General features: G+C 44.3%; 1 protein-coding gene across 4 annotated transcripts in view; it reads right to left on the bottom strand.

Annotated features, from left to right (window-relative positions):
* Dysf (dysferlin) overlaps positions 1-8399 on the bottom strand; it is a 210198-nt gene extending 201799 nt beyond the window's left edge. For 3 of the 4 annotated variants that reach the window (XM_042699708.1, XM_042699706.1, XM_042699703.1), the window contains exon 1: positions 8308-8395. In XM_042699708.1, the coding sequence (XP_042555642.1) occupies positions 8308-8395 (88 nt within the window). Of the gene's footprint in view, positions 1-8307 lie in introns of all 4 variants that reach the window. The other variant, XM_042699705.1, reaches the window with a different exon arrangement.
* Positions 8400-15256: the final 6857 nt, after the last annotated feature.

Raw genomic sequence — 15256 nt, 5'->3', positions numbered from 1 at the left:
TGTGTCTAGCTCCACTGTGGACTCAAATAGCTCCAAGTCTACCACCATCCTCTCCTGCACAGGTTTCTTTGGGCACCTCCTAACTGGTCACCTCACAGTCACTGTGGCCGCATCCATTCACTATCCAGATTGCAGTCACGCAGTCTTTAGAAACATAAATGATCATACCAGTACCTTGCTGGACACTCCTTTCTCCCTGCAAGGGCCTCCTGTGCTCTTGAGAGTAAGTCTAGATTCCTTCCCTTGGCCCAGAGAGCAAGACCACTCAGTCTCTTGACCCTAGAACTGCAGCTCCAGGGACTTCTCAGTTTCTAGAACATGCCAAACTCTCTTCCCACTCTGGGGTCAGCTAGTCTCTCTGCCTGCAGCTATCTTCCCCACTCACTTCTCAGGGCCATCGCCATTCTTTCTTGAGCCTTCAGTTCAAAGAGCTCTTAGAGCTCATCACATGATAAGAAATGCCAATTTCATAATTGCTGGCTTAATACCTAGCTGGAGTGTGGGTTCAATGAATTAGGACAGAGACTGGGGTCATCTTAGACCCAGGTGTTCCTAGTATGCAGTTCAGGGCTGGGCTGGAGTTGGTGCAATGGACATTGCATATGGCTTTCTGATGTTTCACCTGATGAATCTAATCTTGCATCTCAGAGGACAGTAATGCCCTCTAGGGGGGAACCTTAGGAATTGTGGATTCCCCCTCACCCCACCCCGCTTTCTCTTTCTCTCCCCCCTTTCCTCCTTCATCTGTTCCATTGATTCCTGGTTTTGTGCTTCTACTCCACAACCTCACCGTACCTCAATACCACACCCTACCCTGGATCCTATATGTCAGAGTCAGCACAGGAAATGTGTAGGGGGTACAGCTGCTGTTTCAAGAGACCTAGTCTAAGGGACGTCAACAAACCTTTGGCTTATATCCAAGAAACAGGGGCTCCACATACCTCTTCTGCAAACCAGAAAGGCAACAGTTGGTGACCTGGGCCCTGGACACATCCTGAAACCTCATTCCCATCCCAACCTCCAACTTCCTGGTCAGACTGCTGTTCACTACCCAGGACTTTTCCTAAACAGACAGCATTTCTTTTGTTGACATCAAACTGGGGCCTAGAAACAATAGAGCTTCCCCTCAGGGGGGATTTGTATTGAAATAAAGCTCTAATGCAGAGCATGGCTGAGACCTCCATTCTTTTATTGACATTTTTCTAAGAGTTGTACCTGGTTACTCAAACAGAAATACTTCCAAGCCAGCTTCTGGCATCCAACAGTAGGTAGATGTAGCCATGAGATGGAATGATGACCAGAAGCAATGTATGTAACTGCCTAGTTGTGCCCTTAAAGAGAAAGAGCATGCCTCACCCTAGTACCCCTTTCTGCCTGGCTGTAGTATGAGCAGTGGTAGTGAGCCATTATAGACTTTGTTGTCAAAGGGACCCTGAAGAGTAACAAAGCAGGAGAATCTGGGGTCCTAGGCAGTATGATGGGTCAGAATCTTACGAGTCATGATGGCCTACATCTCAATCATTGCTTGAATAACAGAGACTATCATTAGGGTTCCACTAGCAAACAAATGGTAGGCATTCCACCTAAGGTAAGGCTGAAAGTAAGGCCTATTGATATCCCAGACCTCTCTAACCTAGAGGTGAGGGCCCTGGAGCCAAATGTAGAATCCAAGCATGCATGGCAAGGGTGAAATTTGCTTTGAAGCTGAGTTTGCATAGAGCAAGCCCAGCTTTTGTCAAAGTTTCCCATTTGCTACAATGTCTCAGAGATGGTAGAAGTATTGGGGGAGGGAATTAAAACTCCATTCAACCCAGTAGAGTTGTTATTGAAGAGCCCAAGTGGGATCATATTGGCTTAAAGTTTCCAAGATTCAATACTGTGCCTCAAAGAATGTGACTGGTGTTCTCTGAGCCGTGATCTACAAATGTGGTCTTATAACAATACAATGTTTTATAACAAAATTACCTCTAAATTAAATATTAGGAGATTTTTTTCATACAAATCTCAACTTACATTTTCTACAAAATCAGAGACTGACTGAGACGCTGCTTAGCATTGATCAGCTGGTCCCTAGGCACAGGAGCTGGCACAGGTGTTCACAGTGTGTTCACACTTGCCCCCACTTACCCATAGCCACATATAGTTTTATAACTGACCTAACTTTAGTTCCCCACTGACCATGTACCCAAGGCACATGAGTTTGTTCTCTCTGCCACCTATTTGTGGCCACACATCCCTGAGCATCTTGTAAGTATGGTATTGGGTAAGTTCACCTTCTCTGACAATGTTCTCTTAATATTATCTAGGACTTTGTTTTCCCCCAAAGTGTAAATGTGAAGTGCCCACAAAAATAGATCTTGACTTTCTACTCACTGCCATCATACTGGAAAGGAACCCTCTCTATATGAGTTTATAGGATTTTTTCAGAATATAGTTTTTAGTGTACTAAATTGTCCCACTCCCTTTGTTAGAATATCCTGAAGATATTCTAAGGTTGACAGGGCACCAATATAAACTAAAGATACAGTCCTATTCCTACCCACAGTGGGAATGACCCTAGGCTTCTGGCCCAGTCTACTTTCTCTTCCCCAAGTGACCTGAGACATGTGACTTGATCTTTCAGAGAGTCTGTTTCAACTTGGGAGAGGTGTTGGAAGGATTAAAATTCTAGTGCCTCCAGCATAGTAACTGGGGAAAGGTGTGGAATCAACATGAAGGCTCTCCCTGCTAGCATTTCCTACTAAGAACAAATATGGAAAGAGACCAGCAGGCAAGTAGTAGAAGGAAAGTATATTTGGCTCAGGAAAGGGACTGGAGCAGTTTGTGGGCTAAGGGGATAATCAGAAAATATTAGTTAAAAAAAAGGCACAGCACCAGACAAATGCCCTTAGCTCAGAAAGGGCTACTTGTAGGAAAAGCATCTGGAAGAGACAGGGTCAGGTCCTTAGAGGTAGAAGTCACAACCACTGACCACTCAGCTGGTTATTTCTGTCTTTGAAAGACAATGGATAAACAGAACTGATGATAGAATTGACCAGGAAAAAAGATATCGAAAGCCTTCTTGGACGTGTGCAATGATTTCTTAGTATATGTATTATACATGTAACTTATTATGATTGTTATCGTTATTATGGTTATTCTAATTATTATAGTTAACTTTGTTGCACTATTCAAAGTGCTTTATCTACACTCACACAGATTCTTCACAATCATATCACTAAAGCAGATACTACTATGATCAACACTTTACAGATAAAAAAATGGGGCACAGTGTGGTTAAATGACTTAGCCAAGTACACATGGCTGGAAAGTGACAGAGTTGGAAGGCCATTCAAGATCCCAAGCAGTCTAGGTTCAATACCAGTATACTCAGCTTCCATCTTTCTCTCTCTTGTTCAGTGTTTTTATGTCACTGGATTGTGACCAAAGCTGTGTACTCCTGAACCCTATTTCCAAAAGTAATAGCTAACCTTCAGACCGACAGTTTCACTAGCCCCAGTCCAGAGACCCCAGGATACCTACTACACCCACTAAAATCTTCTACCTCAAGGCCATATGACCAATTATTACCCTAGCCTCAGGTTAAACAACCAGCATAGGCCTGTTACAGCTCTGTGAGCTATCCTGGCAGTAGGGCACTGCCTTGGGTAACAGCTGGACTTAATGATGCCCGAATAAATTCAGAGATGGTAATGTAGAAGGACAGAAACCCTCTAAGATGAGAAGGCATCCCCAAGATGAGACAGCTAGAGCTGTCTCTAAGTACCTAAGTAGGTGAATGGTAATAAGGACAATGTGCCTGAGGTGGCAGGCTATGACAGAAGGCTTTACAGTGTAAGCAAGACCTGGGTTCAAATCCACCCCTTCCACCTTTTATGGTTGTCTCTGACAAGTCAAAGGTAAAACCTTTGATCACAGAGCAATTAAAGATAGAAGGAACTCTAGAGCTATAATACTTTGGCTTAAATCTCAATTCCAGTACTCAACAGTATATGAACTTGAGCAGGTTACTTAACACCTTTGGCCTCCGTTTTCTTATCTGTAAAATAATAGTTCTGTGCCAGGCACTGGTGGCTCACACCTATAATTCTAGCTCTCAGGAGGCTGAGGTCTAAAAGATCTCAGTTCTCAAAGCTGCAATTCCAGCTGTGCAGGAGTGTCCCTGAGACTTTTATATACAATTAAATGTAAAAAATGATGGAAGTGGAACTGTGGCTCAAGTTGTAGGACACTAGCCGTAAGCAAAAAAGCTAGGAGACAGTGACCAGGCCCCGAGTTCAAGCCCCACAACTAATTTCTTTAAGATAATAATAAGCTTGGTGCCAGTGGCTCACGCCCGTAATCCTAGCTACTCAGGAGGCTGAGATCTGAGGATCACGGTTCAAAGTCAATCCCAGGCAGGAAAGTCCATGAAACTCTTATCTCCAATAAACCACCAGAAAACCAGAAGTGGTGCTGTAGTTCAAGTGGTAGAGCGCTAGCCTTGAGCTGCAGAGCTGAGGGACAACGCTCAGGCCCAGAGTTCAAGCCCCACCCACGACCAACAAAAAAAAGATAATAATAGTTCTGTGATTATAGTTCCTACCATTTATGCTTGCTAAGAGGATAAAATGAGGTTTATGTGAACCTATGAACCTATACAAGAACCTGAGACTAACTTTAGCTGGACCATGATACAGCTCCTAGTAAAGGTTCTATTTAAAAGAAAGTCTGGCCCATAATAAGCAGGTCAAAGGATTTTTTGTGGTGTTTGAAAGAAACATTGTCTCTGGAGCTAGTAGCTCATACGTGCAAGAAGGCTAAAACCTGAGGATTGCAGTTCAAAGCTAGCCTAAGTAGGAAAGTCTGTGAGACTCTCATCTCCAATAAACTACTCAGAAAAAAAAAAAAAAAACAGAAGTGGCTCTGTGGCTCAAGTGGTAGAACGCTAGCTTTATGCACAGAGAGGCTCAGGGACAGAGCCCAGGCCTTGAGTTCAAGCCTCAGGACAGGAAAAAAAAAGAAACAGTGTCCCCCCAAAATGGTATGTTGCTTATGCTTAATGAATGTTTATTTTCCTTTCTTTGTGATGAAGACATATTTAAAAACCCATGATCCTCCAGTTTTTGGTAACTTGTCCCCACAGCCCTGCATGCCTCCTGCTTTGACTCAGCCATCTGATGGATGCCCTGGCACCAGTCCGCCTTCCCTGGTGTGGGCAGCACATGGTTTGCATTCCAAAGCACGTTCTTATTCATGAGCCAAGGATGCTGAGAACAACAGAGGGCCCTGAGGGGTAAGGGTGGGGATAGGAATGGGAGTTGGACCACCAGATTGTGACCAAGACTTGACAGCTTTGTTTGACCTTGGCTAGACCCCTGTACTTGTCTGGGCCAAATCTTCATCTGTAAAAGAGTATAATATCTCTTTGGCTCTGAGAGTTGCTATTGAGCATAAAATAAATTTATGCTTACACGAGGGGGCTGTGAGGTGTTATTCTGAAGCATTATAATCATGTAGCTGAAGGAGAAGAAAGCCAGATCTAGAGCAACTGGTGAAAGAGCACTTTCCACAGGGTGTTTTACACTCATCCGTGTGTCCCAGGCCAGAGCCTCTTGAGTAATCATTTGCCAATCTGGCCCTGGCTGGGAGAAGGAGAGTGAGGAGGTCTGAATGCCACAGGGAGACCAAATTTGGACATGGGTTAAGAGTTTGGCTAATGCAGAAGGTGGAAGGTGGCCAGGAGCTGGGGGAGGGGAAGACCTGCATGCAGTAGTGACATTGATGACAATGATGACTCAAGCTTGCAGTCAGTCTTCTTCCAGGTCAGAGGCTCCCAACAAGCACAGGCAGTAAACTCCTCTTCTCTATCATGAGCTCTGGACTCCAGGAAGGGGGAGGCAGCCATCCAGAGGGACAAGAGAGGGGCAGAACTGTGGTGGAGACTGAGGATGGGGGAGAGAGCTCAGACAGGGACATGTAAATATGAGAATAGAAGAAAGGGAAGACTGTCCCCAGGGCTGAAATAACAGGAGAGAAACCATATCAGCAGCGCTTCCTGTGGGAAAAGCTCTTCTGGGGTTAGAAAGTGCTTACAATTCATTACTCATTCTCTCCTTTCTCCTACTGAAGAGTTTACTCTGGAGGGCTGGGGATGAGATAGTTAGAGACTTTACGCAATGTATGGGGGGGAAGGGATGAGATCAGGGCTGGGGAACTATACAGAGGTTGGAGACTGGTGGAGCGTGTACAGAAAGCATGGGGAGAGGATGAAATCAGAGCTGGGGGCACTGGAGATGAGGTTGGAAGAGAGTATACAGAATGCGTGGGGGAAGGGGGGATGGTCAGGGTAAGTGGAGATTCAGGCTGTGAGACACCAGAAGAAAAAAGGCCCTGAGAGCAGAGATTCATGTGGATGAGTGTGGCTTGTGCACCATTGGGCTCAGCGTGTGCCATTCACAAAGCCTGTTCCATGCACCATTTGGAGACAGTACAGGAAGAAGGGACACTGAAGTGGGTGGCAGCAGCTTAATGCACAGTGAGTCTATTTTCTCTTTCTAGTGGTAATATTCGCTTTCCCATGTAAATATCAAGGGGATATTTCCAACATGCATAGTGCCCTCCTGAGTTGTGCAACATGGAGCCCAGAGTTCCTGCCAGGCAGCTAAACCAGGCTATGGGCCTAGCCTGCACAGAGCTAAGGCTGCAGAGAAGAAACATGAAGTTCCACTACATATACTACTACCACAGAGAGACATCCTTGTTCTCCCTTCTGGAGATACTTTGACAAAGCTCCAGGGCCTCTATAAACAATGCTACAGAACAAGTCAAAGGAGTGTGCTAGAGTTAAGCACCAGTGGCTCATGTCCATAATCCTAGCTACTCAGGATGTTGAGATTTGAGGTTCAAAGACATCCCAGGCTAAAAAGTCTATGAGATACTAAGCAGAAAGTGGAGGTGTTGCTCAAGTGGTAGAGTACCAGCCTTAAGCAAAAAGCTAAAGAATGACCTGGCCCTGTATTCAAGTCCTAGAACTGGCACAAAATAAGAACAAAAAAAAGTAGTGCATTAGGGAAGAAAAAAAACAAAACAGCCAGAGTACTTCCCTAGACTTCCTGGTCCCTCTTCCTGGTTTATGATGTTTTTCACAGACCTCATTCAACAATTCCTCAAGTTCTGCCCTTATCCAACAGACAGAAGCCTCAAATCCCACACCTTGAGATTGGTGCACCTCAAAGAGAATATCAGTGTGTGCTGTGGTGGGTTCCAGCCTGTGTTCTCAGACTCTCCATTCTTCGAATATTGTAGTTGTGCCACATGTTCTAAAGTGTATCTACCTGGAAGCATATGTGCACACAGGTAACTGGGAACAGGCACTGCCTTGTCATCTATTTCATGGTCTGGGGAAAACGGATGCTCTTATTCCTGAGTGCCTGGGATACAGGTAGATAAGTTAGTCCTCTGGGGACAATGGAAGTGGCAAGTAATAGAGGCTGTGAGGAGAACCTACAGAGTGAGTAGTGAACCTGGCTCAAATTCTTTCCCCCTAGTCTTCCACCCACCAAGGCCCAAGCCTAGCTTTGTAGATCCCCAGAGGGAGCGCTGAGAAAGTAGACTCCAACCAGCCTTCACTTCCTGGAGGAAAAGTTCAAACATAAACTTGCCAAAGCTTTCCCAGGGACTAGAGTTCCAATATGATAGAAGAGCAGTTTGCCCTGCTCAGGGAGGCCCCAATCTGATGGTCGGGATCAAATACTACTCCAGTATGCACCAATCTGGTGGAGAAGGGTAGGGACAGTCCCTAAAGGTTAGTTCTGGTGACAGCAAGGGTAGGATCCCGGGAGACCTGGGGATGTCTGTGCCTTCAGCCATGGCCAGCCTACTAGCTAGACCTCTAACAGTGAACAAAGGCCGAGGGCAGTAGCCAGGCCCAGGCTGGGGAGGGGAGGGGGAGCTGGGTTATAAATAGGCCCGGGATCAGACCTTTCAGGGAGAGGAGCAGAACCTAGCAGCACAGAGCTTTGCAGTGTGATGAGACTTATTTTAGGGGATCCAGAAAAGGTGCGAGAAACAGGCCTTGCCTTCCTAGCTTAGGACCTAGCTGTCAGGCCCTAGAGGAACTGCACACTGTCATATCTTACCTCACAGCCTCAGTTTCCCCGTGACTTCCCTCTCCACGGAGGTGTGTTGTGAGTCTTCGCAACATTCAATCTCAGTCTGGCTGGGTGGGGCAGTCTTGTTTCTCACCTCTAACTTCTTTATACGCAGATCATAGTGATGTTCCCTACCCCACCCCAACCACCCGCGGGGGTCTCTGGCCAGTCCTACCTGCAAACACCGCGGAGCAGTAGGCATCGCTGATGTCGGTGTCCGGGGTGTGGACGTTCTCCGCATAGAGGATGAAGACCCTCAGCATGGCTGGTGCCTGTAGGGCCCGCTGTGCCCCAGGCGGGCGCAAAGAAAGCTAAGGAGGGTGGAGGCACCGTGTGCGGGCTGGGTTGGGTCTCCGACTCCCGGCTCAGAGCCGCTGCTCTTAAAGGGCTCTGGCCAGCGCGGGCTGCTCCAGTGGGCTAAGCGCGTTCCCGTCCCCCGCCCCCTCCCCCGGCTGCGTCCTCTCCGCTGGTCAGAGGGCGTTGCCAGAACAGGGGTTTCTGTTCATTTTCCTCCCCCGCAGCCCTACGTGGGCTCCATAGAGCTGTAATTCAATGCTCCAGCCGCCCGCTTTCCCAATGACACGGCATTTTGCACCTGACGGCGGTGGAAAGTCGGACTGGGCGTCGGACGCGATGGCCTGGGGCGGGGTGGAGGGGAGGAGGGGGCTGGACCAGGGCTGGGACACCCAGCTTAGCCCAGATCCCGCTCAGAAGAAAGGCTCAGCCCCTCCCCCTGATCTTAGCCTGCTCCTGCAGTGGACTTGGAAACACTCTCCAGCAGCCAGTCGCTATCCAGCCAGCCCTGGATAGGAAGAGATCCAGGGGAAAGACTGGGGAGCAGGCACAGGCCCGCTTTCATTGGAGGCTTAGAATTTCATTGGCAGACACCAAGGCTGCCTTGAAAACTTTGACTGCCTTTTCTGGTTGTAAAAATAACACAAGCTAACTTTAACACCAAAAACATGAAGGGAGAAATTACCAGGTTCTTAAAAAAAAAAAGTAACTAACTGTAACATTTTAATGATAACTTTTCCCTCTGAATGTATAAATGCACATACATGACAGCATCTATTATATCTATGCAAGCTCTGTCCCATTTTTTCATGTAACAATTTCTTGCATCAGTAAAAATTCTTCCCAAATAGTCTTTTGAGTAGCTACATAATTACTATCCTATCACAAAGCTTTCTCTTCTTGTCACACATTTAGGTTCTTCCCAGATTTTCACTATTATAATAGTGAGAGATATTTCAAAGAAACTTACATTGAGATATAAACTCACCTTGAGCTCTGCCTCTGTTAGTTCTTTGGCTTTGGAATTATAAGGTTACAAGGCATGACTTCTTTTTTAGGTTCTAGTACTTGTTGCTGAACTGTTTTCCGGAAGCTATGTAGATCAGCACTCTCAGCAGCCTGTGACTCACGCTCTAAAGAGGGCCAGTTGGATGGGTTTGCAGCTGTTAGCAAACCCTTCTCCCCATCAGCCCACTGAGGCAGCAGATACACTAAGGGCAGGAGAGGCCAGCAGCTGCAAGGGGATTTGAGAGTGGCAGCACTGGCACTTGAACTAGGACACTGTTCCTTAGCTTTTTCCTTAAGCAACCTCCCTTCCCCAAGGCCTTTAATTTCAAGATCATGATAGCATATATTTCCAGTGATCACTTGTGATCCTTCAGCAGCAATCTGTACCACCTGCTTGTGTGTCTCTAGCAAAATCTGTGGTAGTGGGGAGTGTGGACAAAAGGGTTGAGGCTCAATCATTTATTTAAACAATAGACAGAGAGTCCTATGACAAATAAGACACTGTCCTGAGTGATAGGGATGCAATGGTAAGCAGAAATGGCATGGCTCCTGGCATGGCTAAGCTATAGGATGCCTTCCCCCCACCCCCAACACACACATCATGTTTCTCTGTTGCAAACTTAATCCCTTGGTACCTTGGAATGTGACCATATTTGGTGATTGGACCTTGAAGAAGTGATTCAATAAAAATGAGGCCATTACAGTAAGCCTTGACTAGTGTCCTTATGAAAGAAGAAAAACTGGATGCTTAAAGATCAACTCAGGATCTATGCATACACCGAAAAAGGCATATGGGGATACAGCAAGAAAGCAAATATCATCAAGCCAAGGAAAGAAAGCTTACAAGAAACCATCCCTACCTGCTAATACTTTCATATTGGACTTTCAGCCTCTAGAAAGGTGAGAAATGGATTTCTGTTATTTAAGTCACTGTCTGTAGTATTTCATTATGTCAGTTCTAGCAAAGTGATAAAGTCTCTACTTTCAAGGAGCCTCAGTACTAGAAGCTGAGATTTATTGAATACTCAAGCCAATCATTAACCAATACAAATATCTAAGTGAAGTGGAACAAAAGCATAGAGGGTGTGGGAGCACACAGTAGGTCACCTTCATCTTGCTCCAGGACAGTAAGAGCTACTAGAGATGGAATGTAAAGGCCAATGCGAATTTTATTGGTCAGGACCAAGGTATGGGAAGAGGAAAACAATGCTCTGGGGAGAAGGGAGTGCTGTACATCAGGCTTTCAGAGGAATGAGGAAGAGAGCTTTAATTGGCATATAGCCTCAAGGGTGGCTGGATTGGGGAGATGAGGTTGGAAAAGACCTGCAGGGCTGTGAGATACTATAAAAGGCCTACTAAATCTAGAAACATGGCAGGAAATCATCTACTTTCTCAAAAGCTCCCTCTGGCTGCCTTTTGGAGAAGGAAGCACAAGAGAATGGAGTGCAAGTGAAGAAAGAGTTAGAAACTACAGCATTATCAAGGTGAAAAATGACAGGGACTTGGACCAAAACTGTGAATGAGCAAAACAGAGCAATATTGGCATCAAATAGAAGGGAAATTCTGCAGAACAAATTATGCAATCTACTATAGCACTTGGTCATACTATGTTACTGGATAAAATAGCTTCAGTTTGACTGGGTATCCATGGCTCATGCCTATAATCCTAGCTACTCAAGAAGCTGAGACATGAGGATCATGGTTTGAAGGCAGGAAAGTTCATGAGACTCTTATCTCCAATTAACCATCAAAAATGCCAGAAGTAAAAATGTGGCTCAAGTGGTAGAGTGCCAGCCTTCAGCAAAATAGCTGAGGGAGAGTACGCCAGACCTGAGTTCAAACCTCAGTACTGGCATGAGAGACATAAACACAATACAAAACAAAAAAACATTAAGTCTGGAAAAAAGATTAATAGGTTGATGCATTCATCATTTACCAACAACTAGGGATGTCTTCCTTGTAGATGGCAAGTATTTGCTATATTCCAGTTGTAGGGAAGGAAACCAAGCTGAGAGGAAGGTTTAATTGTATTGTAAAGCAGGGCAAGAGAACCTGCTGATATGGGAAAAACCCAAATTATGGTCTATTTTTAAAGTACAATTTGGCTATATATAAATGATATAGTAACACAAACCTATATTATAGCAGGACTAAAATTGGATCTAAGAGCCACCTCGCTGCTTGCAAATATGGTGTAACTAAAGTGATATAGTAAGTTTTCTTTGTGAGTTTAATACAATTCTTTTATCTATTTATACAGCAGGCTTGTGCAAGATTTTTCTGAACAACCAAAATTTACTCCTCAATGTGTAGGTCTCTGAGACCACTCAAGCTGAATTGATGGATTATTTCTCCCAAGTGTTCAGTCTTCTTGGCCTCTCTGTACAGAATTCCTTCCTCCTGTCTATGAGGCAGAACTCTTTCTGAAATGAAGGTCTTATGACTTACTCTCAGACAAGGTAGACCAGAGAAATTTTCTGTGACTAGCTTTAAGACAGAATGATCAGGAGTGGGTGTATTCCAAAAAAATATTTGTAGGCTTCAGAATTGTTGGCTTTAGGAGAGAGAGATTCTAGTTTCTATGACCTACTCTGGACAAGAGGAATGCCAGTTTCTAACACTTGCCATGAGGGAAGACTGAGGAAAGAGGCAGGAAGACAGTGACAGGAGGCCAGAAAGTGCAAGAAAAACTTTGCTTCTCAGACTTTCACTTTGGGCTAGCATTTTCTGAGCCTCAGTACCCATCAAAATCATCCCTGGCTGGAGGTACTAAACAACAGGCAGTCAGTCTGCTTCAGTTTGGGAGTCCCCTGAAATGCATTCTACTCTGTAGGCATGTGGGCTGACAGGGAGAAGTTGTAGATGTTTGCATGTTAAAATGTCCAGTTTTGCAGCAGTGGTACTCACTAGACGCTATGTTGAAAGTGCACTATGCAACTTGTGGGTGGGGGTGGGAAGGAAAAACCAAAAGAGAGAGGGAGAGAGACAGAGACAGAGAGGGAGAGGGAGAGGGAGAGCAAAGAGGTGATACTGTCCAAAAAGAAATGCACTCTTTATTAACTGTAGCCACTCTGTCTATCACCTTTATAATAATAAAAGTTTTTAATGTCATTTGTTTTTTCATGGCTTTTATCTTGATTGCTTTAACGAGCTATCCCTGCATCATACCAGTCTTTAGAAAGATTTACATCAATTTTGCTTAGCTTTATCCATACTTACCAGTTGAATTTGTGCAATTCTTAAATTCTATCTAGAGTTATAGTTTGGTTTCTCTTCTAGGAAAGAACTTATAGAGCCATTTTCAAGTTAAATAATTACTGGGAAATTGTTTAAATTCTCAAGGTCAGTCAATTTTTGTTTCTATGAATTCAAGTCTTCGGGATCTAAATGTTCTGATCTGGAGAAAGGAAGATGGAAGATTACAAAGTATTGAGGAGAGGAGAGATAGATGGTAATTATGTTAGATCCCAGGTATCACACATGATGACTGATAGACTTGATTTCTTTGACCTTTAGTGTCCTGTAAGATAAATAGACAAAATTATAGATATACTGAGAATGAGAATAATGTAAAGCACTCTTTTAGGGTCTCTCAAAATGGGATGCCTCTGTTTTCTGGCCTACATTTATTTTACTTTATCTCTTTAGATCATGGCACATAGGAAATTGCAGAACATCAAGATCAAAGCTAGTAAAATGTATTTTTACATTTATTTTATCTACCTTTACACGCAGATATGTCCATTCTGTTCTTGCCCTCCTCTAAGTGTGAGATACTGCCATTGTCTGTATATAAACCATGGGATTTAGCTTGCTTGATCTCTGAGGATTGACAGTAGAAGGAGTAGACCTCACAGCCATGTGTAGGAGGTATAAACCAACTCCAATAAAAAGCTGGGTGCTGGTGGCTTATGCCTATAATCCTTGCTACTCTGGAGATCTGAGGATTGTGGTTCAAAGCCAGCCCTGGCAGGGAAGTCCATGAGACTCTTATCTCCAATTAATCACCCCTAAACTGGAGTAGAGCTATGGCTCAAAGTGGTAGAGTGGTAGCCTTGAGCAAAAAGGTTCAAGGACAGTACCCAGGCCCTGAGTTCAAGCCCCAGGAACAAAACAAAAAAACAAAAACTCTAATAAATATATATTCATTGTCTAATCTCCAGAACCTGTAAATAACACTTTCTAGGGTAAAATATGTGTTTAAATTAAGGATCTTGAGAGTTGATCCTAAATCATAAATAGGCCATAAACACAAGCAGATGCATCTATATCCTAGGTGCAGAGGGAGATCAGACAGGTACATCCAAAGAAGGCAATGTGAAGATACAGAGATTAGAGTGATTCTGCCACAAAACAAGGAATATAGCCACCAGTATTTAGAGGAGGCAAGGAACTGATTCTCCTTTAAGCCTTTGGAGAGTACGGTCCTGCCAACACTGTAACTCCCGGTTTTGGGCCTTAAAATTGTGAGACCATGAAAGTTGCTGATTCAGGCCACTTAGGTAGTGACAATTGGTTACAGCAGCTATAGGAGCTGTGGCTGTTCCTCATTTCCTGTTGGAAAGTAATACAGTAAACCTTTGGCAACACTAGACCACTGCTAGGGAGGGCAAGTGTTGAGATCATTTTTACTGTTTCAAAGCAGAAATGTGCTTTGAAATGTGTGTGTGTGTGTGTGTGTGTGTGTGTGTGTGTGTGTGTGTGTGTGTGGAAAAGAGAGTTCTCTTCAACCACACTGTCAAACTAAGGGACATGGTTAATCCCATTTTCTAAAAGAAAATAGAAAGAAATGAGAGAGAAGGGAAAATGAGGATGGAAGCAGAGTGGTAAAGACAGGGTGATGCTGGTTTTGAAGACAGGGGAAGGCCCCATGAACCAAGGAACACTGGCAGCTTCTTATTTTTTTTTTCTTTTTTCTTTTTTCTTGTTATTGTAAAGATGATGTACAGAGGAGTTGCAGTTACATAAGTTAAGTAATGAGTACACCTGTTTTTGGACAATGTCACCCTTCCCTTGCTTTCTCCAAACAGCTTCTTAAAGCTAAAAAAAGCAAGGAAGAAACTTCTCCCAAGATTCAAGATTCCACTGAGTCGTAGGCCTTCTGGCACCTTAATTTGAGCTCAGTGAGACACGTGTGTGTGTGTGTGTGTGTGTGTGTGTGTGTGTGTGTGTGTGTGTATTGTTTTAAGTACCAGGTTTGTAGTGACATGTTATCGTGTCCTCCAGACCAGTGTCCGGAGGAAAGGAAGGGCTATTACAGGGGTATATGGGGAGGACTGAAACCCTGGCCTCGTGCTGCTGCTTCTTTCTGTGTCAATCACCAGAATAACAGGAAACATGTCCTTGAAAGTTATTGTGCTATGGATATGCACTTATGTTGTTGTTGGCTGTGAGGCTTGAACTCCAGGCCTAGGTGCTGCCCCTGATCTTTTCTGCTCAAGCCTGTGCTCTACTCCTTTGAGCCAGAAATCCACTTCCAGTTTTCTAACTTTCTTGCTGAGGCTGGATTCAAACTGGGATCCTTAGATTTCAGCCTCTTGAGTAGCTAAGATTATAGGCATAAGCCACCAGTGCCCAGCTTGGATCTGCTGGATATTTAAAAGAAGAGAAATTTCATTCTTTTTGGCAACAATGATGAATATAGCATTGTTACTTGAGAGCATGCACTATCTTAGGGAAGGAGAAACAGTCCCCCCAGAGATATTACACATGATACTCTGTAGAAAACTTGAAAAAAATACTTGAAAAGAGATCACTTCTATATTCAACTGTGGTAGTGTCTTAAAAGTGGAATGAAGAATAATAAACAAATATAAAAGCTC

This window comes from Dipodomys spectabilis, unplaced genomic scaffold (assembly GCF_019054845.1).
Source record: "Dipodomys spectabilis isolate Male_0828 unplaced genomic scaffold, ASM1905484v1 ptg000262l, whole genome shotgun sequence".
NCBI classification, from domain to species: Eukaryota; Metazoa; Chordata; class Mammalia; order Rodentia; family Heteromyidae; genus Dipodomys; species Dipodomys spectabilis.
The sequence above is the reverse complement of the archived record's forward strand: the minus strand, read 5'-3'. Positions and strand labels throughout refer to the sequence as shown.